The sequence below is a fragment of the Chaetodon trifascialis genome, chromosome 7 (assembly GCF_039877785.1).
Source record: "Chaetodon trifascialis isolate fChaTrf1 chromosome 7, fChaTrf1.hap1, whole genome shotgun sequence".
NCBI classification, from domain to species: Eukaryota; Metazoa; Chordata; class Actinopteri; order Chaetodontiformes; family Chaetodontidae; genus Chaetodon; species Chaetodon trifascialis.
Window position 1 is genome coordinate 1,028,569 of NC_092062.1, and position 14,616 is coordinate 1,043,184.

The 14,616-nt window shown below is 43.1% G+C and overlaps 1 protein-coding gene across 1 annotated transcript in view; it reads right to left on the minus strand.

Moving 5' to 3' along the window:
* Positions 1-14,616, minus strand: part of kpna5 (karyopherin alpha 5 (importin alpha 6)) — a 40,486-nt gene that overhangs the window by 21,643 nt on the left and 4,227 nt on the right. Inside the window, exon 6 of the mRNA XM_070966145.1 lies at positions 10,740-10,871. Coding sequence (XP_070822246.1) covers positions 10,740-10,871 — 132 coding nt within the window. The remainder of the gene's footprint in view (positions 1-10,739; positions 10,872-14,616) is intronic.

Genomic DNA, 14,616 nt, shown 5'->3' on the forward strand with positions numbered 1-14,616 from the left:
GCTACACGCCCCCCTGCTACAGTACCGTGCGGGACACGCTTATGCCACATGCCTTAGAAGACATGTAGACAAAGCTTGCCAACCTACTGCAAAAAGGCCAGGGGTTCGTTATCTCGACGGACATTTGGACCAATAGAAGAGGGCATAGCTTCCTTGGTATTGTGGCCAATTTCATTGATGAGATTTTCCAGGGACACAGTTTTGCTGGGCTGTGAGCACATTCAGGGACACAACACAGCAGATCGTATTTACCAAAAATATGAAAATGTGCTGAAACACTGGCAAGTGGAACAACGTGTCATCAGAGTAGTCACTGACAGTGCCAGCAAAATGATAAAGGCATTTAACCTTCTCCCTGCCACTGAGGAGGCCGAGGGTGTTGAGGTGAGAGGTGCCACTGACGACAGCAGCAGCGTTGAACGTGACGAAGAGGAGGATGAAGGCGCACCAGCACTCGCGCAGGCCCAAATGGAAGAAATAACAACAAATGTGGAAACGATGATAAATCACTACTTCACCGTGCCAAAGCTACATCTGAGATGCCCAATTCACTTGCTGCAGCTGGCGATTAAAGATGCAGTTAAGGAACATGACAGCATCAATAGGATCCTACTGAAAGTAGGAAACCTGGTGAAAAGTGTGCGCAAAAGCACCCTGAACACGGAGGAAACCGATCAGTTAGGTGTGCGCCCTACGGCTGCTTGTGCCACCCGATGGAGCAGCCAACTGTGGATGATTGAGTCTGTTCTCCGTTTGTTTCAGAGAGGCCCGCTGTGGCAAAGCAAATTGAAGACTAACGTTGCTCACCTAACATTAAATGAGGTGCGGCAGCTGACACATCTTGCCAGTGTGCTGGCACCGCTGGCAGACCTGACAGAAAAACTGCAGAAGGAACTGGGAAATCTCGGAATGATTCTCCCTGCTGTGACAGAAATCAAGTCCCTGCTCACCAATGATGGTACACATCCGATGGGCATCGCTGCTTTCGCTGAAACACTGGCCAACAACCTGTCAACTCGCTACGGAGGATACTACACTGATAAACATTTAATTTTAGCATCAGTGTTAGATCCCCGTTTCAAGGCAGAATGGATCATCAGAGATGGGTCTGTGTGCAACAAACTCGAGGAAACCGCGAGCTCCTCATCGAAGAAACTGTTGCAATTACCCGAAAACGGGACACATCTGAGGCCGACACCCCATCTGCAGCCATCCTCCATCCTGAACCCGAAATGAAAAAGGCTCGACTGTTTGGATCATACTTCAGTGAGCAGCAGCGCATACCTGGAGATGCAAAAGCTGAAGTTGAAATGTACCTCTCATCCCCCAGGCAGAACCCGGACGCAGAAGTCATTCAGTTTTGGAAAGAAAACACCAAATCTTTTCCCCGCCTGGCAAAAGTAGCACGCACCGTATTCAGCATCCCAAGTGGCTCTGCTAGTGTCGAGAGGGTGTTTTCTGCTGCTGGTCTCCTCTCAACAAACCACCGCATGAGTCTGAAGCCCCCGACTTTGGCCAAACTGGTATTTTTGAAAGTGAACTCAAAAGAACTGTAAGAAAAGTGGCCCAATCCAGTTCAGTTCAGTTCAGTTCATGCAGGCTTAAATTTAAAATAATTTTAAAAAGGCACGGGATATTTTGTTTGGTTTTTAGCCTTATTGTTAATTAAGCTTGCAAACAGAATATTCATTTATGTCATTTTGTACCTTATCCTCTTTTATCAAAGTGTTGTTTAAAATAAATATTTTATATTCTGAAAATATTGTTGTTTTTCTTTAGTTCTTTTAGGTGCAAGTATAAAAGTAGAAGGAAAACGGTGAATGAAAAATAGTTTCAGAGAGGTTAATAACTAACAAAAGTGTATTTAACCAGCTAATTCCGTTAGGTAAAATTATTTTCTTAATTTTAAAAGTGTTAACATTTGTGTTTTTTTTCAATAAACATCTTGTAAACTTTATGATGTTCAGTGGCAGAGCTTTGTTAATAGGCTGTCCGAAAAAATAAAATCTAGCCATAGAACATATACTTTGTATTTTCCCAGTTCGCCCCTGATTAGATATAAGGCTTCAGCTAAACATGTAAATTTAATATGCATGCAAACATTTTTGGAGCGGAGCGTGGAGCGGAGCGGGATGCAGTCTTGCTGGAGCGCTGAGCGGTTATGGGTGGGGCGGCGTGTTGCGACTTTGAGCGAGGAGAGAGGGGGACGGCAACCTATGTGAGTGAGGAGCGGGAATTCTCGCCACTCCACTCCGCTCACATGCTCTGGTATCCAGTGGACAGAAATTACAGATTTTCAAATTTCACTTATTATGTCTCTTCTCAGTTGGTCAGATCACTACATGGACATGTACTGGTCATGCAAAAATTTGTGGACTGGCTCATTCACAGCACAAATGCTGAAATTGTCCAGACCTTCAAATATTTTAACTGTGTTTAATGACAGATTGAGATTTAGTGAAAACACAGATATCATTGTGAAACACTGATAACATTTGTAAACTAAACTAGGTTGGGTAAGATGAAATAATATTGACAATGTTTTATCCTTCTTCTGTTGAATATATTTTAACTTTGTCATTTATTTGCTGGTTTATATGCTACTTCCGGCGCCGCACGAGTGGCAGCCTGTTACAGCAGCTCCCGCTCACTGTGAGCTTTTTTCCATTTTAGTTTTGTCTTTTTTTTTAAATTATTCTTTAATATATTATTGCGTGCATGTTCGCAATTGATCGGAGCACAATGGAGACCAAAGTCGCCATGTTTGCTCTGGTCTTTCTCTTGATTTTTTCCATTGTTTACCACCGTGTCTGGGGACCCCGGACGCAGCCAGGGCCCTATTGTTTACAGTAGGGATCAGCTGTTGACGCTCCGTAACACCGCGGTGCCCCCCGCGAGCTGAAGAGGAGGAGACGGGGGAGCCGTACCGGAGCCAATCGTCGCACCAGAAGAAGGAGATACAGACCCATCCTCCCGTCATTATCATGGGGAATGTGAGATCTCTTCCCAATAAGTTGGATGAATTAGTGGACAGACACGGACGCGAAGCTGGACGGCTTTAAGATGCTGCGGGCAGACAGGACGAGAGAGAGCGGTAAGAAGAAAGGAGGAGGGCTGGCAGTGTTTGTGAATGACAGATGGTGTAACTCTGGACACATCACTATTAAAGAACAACTCTGCTGCAAGGACATTGAACTGCTAGCCGTGAGCATGAGGCCATATTACCTGCCATGGGAATTCTCACATGTGATCGTGATAGCTGCGTATATTCCCCCCTCTGCTAACGCTGATGCAGCCTGTGATGTTCTCCACTCTGTCACAAGCAGGCTACAGACAGAGCACCCACAGGCCCTCCTTCTTATCTCTGGGGACTTTAATCATGCCTCTCCATCCTCCACTCTGCCCACCTTCACCCAGTATGTTACATGTTGCACTAGAGACAATAAGATACTGGACTTGTGTTATGCCAAAACCAAGGAGGCATAAACTTCATCATCCCTCCCTCCCCTGGGAAGATCCGATCACAACCTGGTTCATCTCCTGCCTGTGTACAAACCTCTCGTGCACAGGCAACCAACTGTGTTCCGCACAGTGAAGAGATGGTCCGATGAGGCTGACAAGGCTCTGAGGGACTATTTCGAGACAACTGTGCGGGAGGAATTCTGTGATTCTCACGGAGAGGACATAGAGGGTCTCACACACTGCATAACGGACTATTTTAACTTCTGTGTGGAAAACACTGTACCCACCAGGACTGTACGGTCTTTTTCCAACAACAAACCGTGGATTAACCCTGACATAAAGGCTCTCCTTAAGGAGAAGAAGAGGGCCTTCAAGTCAGGAAATAAGGATGAGCTGAAGGCTGTGCAAAAGAAGCTGAGAAGGAAGATCCGTGAGGGGAAAAACAACCACAGAAAGAAGATGGAGGTTCAGCTGCAGGAAAAAAAATGTCAGTGGAGTCTGGAGAAGCCTAAAAACCATCTCTGGCCACAAGGTACCTGACTCTCAAGCTGCAGCCCGGGACCAAAAGTGGGCGAATGACGTGAACTTATTCTTCAGTAGATTTGATCAGTCATCTGCCCCTCCCCCAGCCCAGTCCTCCATGCTACAGCCCCCCCTTTCCCCCTCTGCAACACTCAGCTCACAGCCACCCCACTGCTCACCTCATCAACTCAACCCCCCCACCCACACCCTCCAGCACACAGTCCCCCTGCACCAACCTGTCCCTCACAACAATGCAGGTGAGAAACCAGCTCCGGAGGATCATGGAGAGGGAGGCTGCTGGTCCAGACGGCATCAGCTCCAGGCTTCTCAAGTCCTGCGCAGATCAGCTGTGTGGGATTGTTGAACGCATGTTCAATCTGAGCCTGAAGCTGGGGAGAGTGCCAAAGCTATGGAAAACATCCTGCGTGGTACCGGTGCCTAAGACTCCGCACCCCAAGGACTAGGGATCGACCAATTATCGGCCTGGCCGATGATATAGGCTGATATTTGGCATTTTTTCGATCATCGGCATCGGCAGTTTTTTTCCACAGATAACCGATAAAAAGTCGGCGTGCACGGTCCCTCCCATACAACTGAACTGAGAAACGAACAAATCACTTGAGGAAGTGATTCGATTCAGTACGTTCACTTAAAAGATTTGTTCTTTTGAACGAATCGTTCGTGAACGACACAACACTACCACAGACGAGGAGAAGCAGACAACTGCTCCGGTGATCCAGCGGAGATAAGGCAACAGAGTCAGTCGAAATTGCAATAAAAACCCTCTATGATGATGTTTAAAAAATACGACAACCTTATGATTAATTTCAGTGATAAGAGTTGACATTTCACCGACCTACTTGTCTAATCACATCAAGCATACGACGAAAAAAAAAAGACATAACCAAGTGAACATAACCTGAAGTTCCTTACTTAATAAAAAAAAAAGATATAACGACATACCGGTAGGTAGACTATAGCAAGTATAAGGGAGGAAAACCTACTGAATTCCGCTGTTTGGCTCTGGAGATGAAACTGTTCACAACTTTAACAAGGCTTATATACCATGGTCTGGGTGAATACTCGATTCTGAATGGCTGCAGGGTGTCCGTTAAAAAGTGTTGTAGGACACCTTTAAAAAAAGTTCCGGTCAAATAGCCTGATTGTTCTAAATTATTGCACTGGCTCAAACGCTGGTTGAGCCAGCACTTGGCATCGGACGGTTCACGCCTCAGCGTCCTCCATTCATTTCTGATAATGGATACCTCGTTATACCTGCCGCAACCGCTTTATAGCTGTGGCCTGATGCACAATAATAATATAGGCCCTTTCGGTTACCGTTACTTTGGGGGAATAATAAATCTCCTAACATGTCTCAGCCCGTGGGGCGGCTCCTGGTTTATCAATAAACAACAGCGGAGGTGATTACAGTCGATAAGCTTAACGGTACTACACGCTAACGTGTCCTTGTTTGTTTACAGTTGCCTCTCCCTCAGCGCTCGTGCTCTCACCACACTATGGTGCAGCAACGTAACTACTGGTGTTAAATGATCGTCTTTTTGCCTGTCACTCATAAAGTCCAGGGATATGGGTGAGGCAGAGAGCACACGTCGAGGAGATTATTCTCAGTGTGTTTTATTTTCAATCAATAAATTTACCATCGCGCCTACAACTCACGTCTGCAATGAAACGCTTTTCCAAACTCGAAGATATGAAAACTGTGGCGCTGGCATGTCTCCAGCTACTGAATTGGAAGTACTAACTCAGACCCAAATTTCAGAACAGTTCAATTCAGTTTATTTTGTTGATGTTTCAAAAATTCAGGGAGCTATTTTATTTATTTATTTATTTATTCATTTATTCATTTATTCATTTATTCATTTATTCATTTATTTATTTATTTATTTATTTATTTATTTATTTATTCATTCATTCATTCATTCATTCATTCATTTGAGTGAGTTTTAAGAAATGTTGCTGGAAGGCCCCTGCACTTTTTATTAATAATTAACATTGTAGCAGAACCGGCCTTTAACTGACCCCTTCTTTCCCTCCTTTTCTGGTGATACTCAAGGGAAATGGAGGTGTAAACCCGCCAACCGATTGAATTATAGACCGTCTGGTTTACCTATAATGCAATCTGATTTCGAAGAGAGACAGGAAGTCTGGCTCAGTAAACTACTTTACTAACACACTGAAGAAAGAGAGCCAAAAGGTCAACGCCTATCTCTAAACCAGGATGTCCCACTCTATGCTAATTACTCCCCCAATAGCCCGAGGACTCCATACAACAAGACTGCCTGAAGAGACAAATAGCAGGCCTCAGAGGAATCCACAAACATCAGCAAATGCTGATGGGTCGTAAACCGGATATCCCTTGAAGCAACTAGTGACTCATGTTTGTGTGCTGTTTCCCAATACTCCAAGATAACCAGACTTTTATGTTAAACTTCACTTTTCATGTTTTCAACTTGCAGGACTCGGGGTACGCATAATATTGATGTTTTTCCCGTATCTCTGACCTGAAGTATGACCAAGTTGTGATTTTAACGGTTTTATAAAAGTTTGTATGAATTGTCACCACAAGACCATACTGCCATCCAGAGTTTCCTAACCGCCAGATTGAATATGCTTGACTTGGTACATTTATCAATAAGTAACCGTAGTCGTGATAATCATTTTTGACAAATATAATCTGCCTCTCTTTATTCTTACCTTTATTTTTGTATTAGTTATTCATTGAGTTATTATACCTGTTGGGATAAAACTGTACCATGATTATCATTTAATGTTTTCACCCAACCATAGAAAGTGTCTAATGCATGCTGTGAACAATGTTGAAATGCCATTGAAAATTGGTCATTGAAATTATATGTGATTGACCATAGTGAGAAGCAGATGAGCCCCTCGTATGATTCTTTGATTAGTTCAGCTCCGTGAGGCGAGATTACACCGCGCGTCACAAAGAGTCTCACGTGATTCGATGGCCTGCCTTTCGACATGCCCCGGAGCGACCTTTAAAAACTGCGTGTAGTGCGCGATACAGTAGTAGATTTGTAGTAGATTTTTGGTTTTTGTTTTTTGTTTTTGTTCCGTCTAAGTAGATTTTCAGTAGATTTTTGTTTTTGTTAGTTGTTTTTAGTTCTGTTCCTTTGTTTCTTTTCACGTCTAGTTACTCTCAGCTGAGTTCTTTTCTTTGCTTTTGTCTTAAGTTTTGCACAGTCGTTTTGCTCCTTAAGTTTTCGTCTTCGAGCTACTCCAAGCCATTCCGGGTAGCGTAAATAATCTTCAGAAGACGTATTCTTATAATTTGCCGTAAACTTCAAAGTTAACTTCCTCTTTAGCCCAACGTTTTGTTTTGTTTTCATTAGTAAATTTAGGCAAGTAATACTAATTTTGTAGCCTTCTTCGACCGGCCATCGAAGAGACTCCTAATTTGTACTATCAGTCTAAAATAATCCGTCACGGACTCAACCGAACCAAACCCTGCGGCCAGCTGTTGATCCTTGGTCCGGTTCACAACCATCCGGAACAGTCCATCATCTGTAACCGACCGCCGAACCAGTTCCAGAGATGCCCCGTTCCGCACCAGTTTGTCATCTTGGAGGTCTGGGCCTTCCACTAGACCACCAAGCAGATCGAGCCGCGGACGAACATCTGGAACGTCTTCGAGCCAGTTCGGAGCAGAGGACAACGGGACGCCAGCAACCAAGTAGGCACGCTAAGCGGGTTTGAATAGGAGTTGGTCCGTGAGGTTAAGATTAGGTCAATTCGTCCAAATTCTCTCCATTAATCGTTCTTTCCCTTAACTCTGCGTTCGCGTCCCCATTATTCCTTTTAGACTGCCTCTCACTATCGCCAATTTATTTACCCTTGTGTTGCCATAAGTTTCTCGTGTGTTCTGTCATATCACCTCCCATCTTCTGTCTTATTATTCATGGTACATTACCCATTATCCACAATTCTGTTTAATAAATGATATTTTGATTTAAGTCCTGGTTAGACGGTGTCCTTTTGAGCTGAATATATATGATCCCTGTATCCAGAGTTTACGCTTCAGATTATCAGACTGGTTTACTGTTAGTTCATTCGTTAGTATTTATCAGCGTTATAGCAGTTAATCTCTGCAGTCCTTCTTAGCTGAGGAAGGTGGTGCCCCGACATTTTATCAACGAATGCAACATCAAATTAAGGTAGTACACACTACAACATTAAAGGCATTTCAATGAAGATTTTGTGTTTGTGTTATTTTACAAAAAGTTAAGGTCTTTTTTTAGTGTACACAAAACAAACAAACAGTATACTGTATTCATTCTAATCCCAGGTGTGTTACTTACTTACTTAATTTTTGCTGCAAGCGAATATCAGTTCTAAATATCGGCTATCGGTTTCACTTGATTATTAATTCGGTATCGGCCCTGTAAAATCCATGTCGGTCGATCTCTACCAAGGACCTCAGCAGCTACAGGCCGGTGGCACTAACATCCCACCTAATGAAGACCCTAGAGCGGCTGGTCCTTGTTCATCTCCACCTCTTGGTGAGCCCATCACTAGGTCCACTTCAGTTTGCCTACCAGCCTGGCATCGGGGTGGACGACGCCCTCATCTTCCTCCAACACCGAGCTCTCTCTCACCTGGAGAAACCAGGGAGTACTGTGAGAATCATGTTTTTTGATTTCTCCAGTGCTTTCAATACCATTCAGCCTGCACTTCTGAAGCTGAAACACACCGGGGAAAACCATCACCTCACACACTGGATTCTGGACTATCTTACCAACCGTCCACAGTATGAGAGGACCCGGGACTGTGTGTCCCACACGGTTGTCTGCAGCATGGGGGCCCCGCAGGGAACGGTCCTGGCTCCGTTCCTCTTCACCCTCTACACTGCAGACTTCTCATACAACACACCCACCTGTCACCTGCAGAAGTTCTGTGATGACTCTGCAATCGTCAGCCTCATCACAGATGGGGATGACAGAGAGTACAGAGAACTGACACAGGACTTCGTGGACTGGTGCCAGTGGAAATGCCTCCAGATCAACGCAGGGAAAACCAAGTGGTGGTGGATTTCCTGACACCGGTGAACATCCAGAGAATGGACATTGAGATGGTGACATCTTATAAGTACCTGGGTGTTCACCTGAACAATAAACTGGACTGGACTCACAACACAACCGCACTTTACGAGAAAGGCCAGAGCAGACTTCATCTGCTCAGGAGTGCAGGGGACACTCCTGAAGACCTTTTATGACACTGTGGTGGCATCAGCCTTTTTATATGGAGTGGTCTGCTGAGGGAGCAGCATCTCGACAGCTGACAGGATGAGACTTGACAAACTGATCAAGAAGGCCAGCTCTGTTCTGGGATGCCCCCTCGACTCAGTGGGGGTGGTAAGAGAGAGAAGGATGATGGCTAAGCTGTCATCTGTGATTGAGAACGACTCCCACCCCCGGCAGGACACTTTAACAGCACTGGAGGGCTCCTTCAGCGACAGACTGCTTCACCCAAAGTGTGTGAAGGAACGCCATCACAGGTCCTTCCTTCCTGCAGCAGTCAGACTCTACAACCAGCAGTGCTCCCAGTAGACCACACACTCACAAGACTTTCAATATGACTGCACTATAATACACATTAACTGTGTTCATTCATACTGTGAAAATATTTGCTCAGGTGTATTTAAACTTAAGGTGCAATATATTAATTCCTCTGTGCAATATAGGAAACTATTCACTATCAATACTCCAGTCAGGAGTATTCAATGTCAAATGTCAGTGCTGATGGTTCATAATCATATCAATGTGCAATATCAGTATTTTTTGTTCATATTTAATTATTCCGTGTTTATATTGTTTGGTTTGATATTTAATGTCCTTTTACTGATGCCCTCTATGTTTGCTATCCACTTTTGCTGCTGTAATACCTGATTAGGAATGTGTTTTAGATTGCTTGTACTCCAAACAAGCAGATGGAAAACTTGTGAACCGTCACAATACAAGAAATCGTCATCGATTACCTTGTGTATTGACTGATAAATGCACCTGTAGTCATGTTATGTTCTAAAATATATCATATTCCTATTTTTTATTATTTTTTTATTTTTTAAGTTTTAATATATGTGAATGATCAATCTGTGTGTACTGCCTTGTGAGGCCGTGATACTTTATGCATAAAGTTTCTTTTTCAAAAACACATTTCAAATACAACACAGATTCCAAAAAAGTTGGTATGTAGTGCAAAACATGAATAAAACCTTTTTGACATACACTGAATTAAGAAAACAGTACAAAGACAACATATTTAATGGTTTGCCTCATCAACGTCAGTGACTTCTGTAAACCTATGCTTAGTCTGAATTTGATGGCAATAACACGTTTCACATAAGTTGGGACAAGGGCAAAAGACTGGAAAGTAATGGAATGCCACATTCCACAGGTAAAGAGGTTCATTGGTAACAGGTGACAGTATCATGTTAGGTTATGAAAGAGGCATCCTCAAAAGGCTCAGTCATTCACAAGCAAGGATAAGGTGAGACACCACTTCGTGAAACAAATGATTGTATAAAAGGATCTTAATACATATGCTGGGGAACACTTTGTAAAACCATTGTCAGTAAACATAGTTCATTTGCAAATTATTTCATTCTGTTTTAAATCTGTTTCGTCCCAGCTTTTTTGGAGTCATGGTTGCAAGTACTGTTTTATGGTCTATAATGACACTTGTGTCCATATTAAATATCTTATCTTGTAGGCTCTCACCTGTTCCTGGACATCCTCATACTCCGAGTTCAGCAGCTCAATGAAAATAGGAACAGCTCCTGTTTCAATCACCACCTTTGTGTGCAGGAAGGTACCTGAAGCGATGTTGGTTAGTGCCCAGGCTGCCTCAAACTGTTGGAAGCAAACAAATAATACACATAAAAATGGCATTTCATGCAATCCAGTTGCAATTACCAAGAAAAAGCAGGAACTTGACCATCTTTCCCATGCAATCATTTACTTGATGATCAATTATAAATGGATCAAGCAATACAGAACATATGTTCTATATATCTGAAGTGAAATTACAGGTTGGAAGCATGGTGGCTCAGTGGTTAACAATGTCGCCCCACTACTACAAGGTTAGATTACCAGCAGGGGCAGGGCCTTTCTTTGTGGAGTTCCTTTATATACTTAATTCTCCTGTCATTGCCTTTGACCAAGGCACTGGCTTTGAGCTGGAGCTGGTCCCAGGGCACTGCATATTGGCTACTCACCACTCCTCAGGGATGGATTAAATGCACTGATTAAATTTCTCTCCATTCTACTGTGTGTATGATTGTATGTGACAATAAAATCTGATTAAGAAAAGCATTTTATCCTATCTGAATCTAGTATTTATCTTATTTAATCTGAATCCTTTCAACCTCTAACTGAACCTATTTATGTTTACAGTGCAACTTTGAAAATTGCCAAAGTTACAAATAACAAAAACTCAAAGGTGCAGGTGAAATCTGCAGGTTGAGAATATATGATATCAATTGTTGATTAAATATTCATCTGCTGGTGGACAGAGTTCAGCAGGGTAACAGCTCTGGGGAAGAAGCTGTTCCTGTGCCTGCTGGTGTGGGAACGGAGGCTCCTGAACTTCCTACCAGATGGGTGGGGGGCAAACTGTCCATGGTTGTGGTGGGAGCTGTCTCTGTTGATGCTGTGCACCCTTAGACACCACTTGCACTGGAGGTCCTCGATGGCAGTTAGCTGGGCACCGGTGATGTACTGGGCAGTTTTCACCACCCGTTGTAGGGTCTTCAGCTCGGAGGCTGTGCAGCTATCATACCATACTGAGAAGCAGTTGGTCAGGATGCTCTCAGTGGTGTAGCAGCACAAGTTAACTTCACAAGCCAGGTTAACTTTATTCGCTTAACCAACTTGACCCTCTGGGTCAGGGTGGCGGAGGTGTGAGCATGTTTAGCTTCCCTGATGCCCCTCTTCAGGTTCCCTCTGGATGAGCTGTAGGCCACTGCGTCGCCAGATCTGAAGGCAGCATCACATTCCTTTAGTAGAAGGCAGACCTGACTGTTCCTCCAAGGCTTCTGGTTGGGGAAAGTTCTTATCTGTTTGTGGGTGGTGATGTTGTCCGCACATGTGTTAATGTAATCCAGAACAGAGGAGGCATATGAGTCAATGTCAATGGATCCTGAGTCCAGCGTGGCCCGGGTGGCGAACATACTCCAGTCTATGTGTTGGAACTGGTGCTGGAGTGTGGCGTCCACTCCCTCTGGCCATACTTAAGCAATTAATTCTCAACTGGGAGATTTTGTCTCCTGAAACTGTCCTCACGAGTGTCTGGGGCGGGGTGTCCACTGACCAGAAGGTTGGTGGTACCCAACCTCTCCCTTGCTCCTTTGGTCTGCATGTTGATGTGTCCTTGAGCAAGATGAACCTCAAATTGCTCATAACATTGTGCCATTGGTGTGTGAGTGTGTTGAGAATGGGTGAATGTGCCATGTGTTGCACAGCACTTTCAAAAGTCAGTAGACTTAAAAAGTAACAATAATACCGGCCTGGACACAAATCTTGTCAAGTTAAAATAAATGATATTCCTGCCATCAACACTGAGCAAAGTTTAAAAAGAACAAAGAAGACAGCAATAAGTCTGGTAGGTACAGCTGGTCAAGAGAGGAACTGTTGTATAAGCCAGAAGGTTTACAAGAATTTGCTCAGTGTAAGTGTCTCGCGATTAATTGCAAATTAATTGCACATTTTTATCTATTCTAAATGTCCTATTAACTATCATTTTAATACTGTTATCAACATGGAAAAGTGGATAGGCTTGCTTTGTGCAAATGTTTTTTATTGAAAACAGCAACATGTAGTGTCATAGTTCACACTAACATTCCCACTTTGAGCAGTCATTCACATTTGAATGAATCAAATCTCACACATTTTAACACTTTCAATAAACAGATGACGAAAAAAAAAACTTGGTTACAAAAAAGCCCCTTCAACAGCCCTTTCTAAGGGATCAAAACAGGGCGATACAAAATGTACAAAAGTGCACATCATTTTAAACTAGGACTCAGGCTATGCAGTTAAACCATGGCTTAAACTTTCCTTTCTTAAGTTTCCTTTGAACATACAAGTAGTCAGACTATGATGCTCTTCTGTTAATTCACCAGAGGCTTATCAACCCAGCCTCTTATTTCTCTCCAGAAAGAATGAACATTACTTGGCTATGGCTGCAGTAAGCTTGTTCTTAGTTGCGGTATCCATATGCCTCTGTTGAAAGCCATCCATTGTCACCTGGTTTTGACAAGGAGGCGGCGGAGAATTCGCATTAGCCGTGTGTTTGGACATCAAGTGGTATTTCAGACTGGATGTGCTGCGGTGATAATTTAATTCACACTGACAATACACACAGATAACTTTGGTTCAAACGTGCTAGTGGAGAATTGTATTCAAAGCCATTTACAAAAGGTATTTCTTCAAATTTAAGCTTATTAAAACGTTGACTTCTCTGCATTCTATTCTGGATTTGTCAAATGGAAATGCCAACTAAGCTAATAGCAAAAAGCAGTGACAGCACAAAACAGTTGGTCTGCTGATGCCCCAACCTCTCTCAACCCCCGGCCAATTATTTGGGTGGATATTGGCATTTTTTGATACTAGCTGATGCCTGCACTCACAAGTCCCATTCAACAAAAATATGTATTCAGACTTAAAGTGAACAATACATAAGTGTAAATTTTGGGACCAAACACTCAGAGATGCTGCAGTTTTTCTTTTGTGTTTTACAAGTTTTAGTTTTTTGATTACACGTGGACATTTATTTAGTTGATACTTTTTTTAGGGCTGCCAGTTTAACGCGTTAATTAGATTAATTAATTACGCTGCAAATTAACGCGCTATAAAAATTAACACAATTAATCATGAGTGGCAAGTCAATGCGCAAGCATTTTAAATTTGGCCCTTTGAGTGACCCGTAGGCTGCAGCGGCAGGTCGCATCCTACCTGCGCCACTAGTCAAAAGCAGGGTGACAACAGACATGGATGCGACACCGGAGAGCGAGGCAAGCCTACTTGGACCTTTGAACGGCAAGTTTATTTATAAAAAGAACAAAGACGGGACTATTAACAAGAACGCAGTGATTTGTACCTTGTGTAAAAAAGAATTTTCCTATCACCGTAGCAGCTCCAGCCTGAATTATCATTTAAACGCTAAACATGTAGTTGCTGCTAGTGCCGCTAGTGCTACCGTGAGCTCACTCCGCCAACCCACACTTGCTGAGTTAGGAAAACGAATGAGCAAAGCCACGACAGAAAAACTGACAAACTCAATCGCAAAGTGGGTTGCTGCTGATTGCAGGCCGATTTCAATCGTGGAAGACGAGGGCCTAAAAGAGGCGTTTCAGATAGCGTCATCTGAATTTCATTTATGAAGCACACTTCACCAATAAAAATGTGGATATCAAATCTTCTCTTCTTGGTGTATTCAATTGATTAGTCAGGCACTACAATTTTGTAATGTCCTAGAATTCAAATTCTTTATTTGGGGACCTTTAGCAGATATGAGATTAAAATGCGATTAATTAGATTAATTAATTACAAATCCTGTAATTAATTAGATTAATTTTTTAATCGCCTGACAGCACTA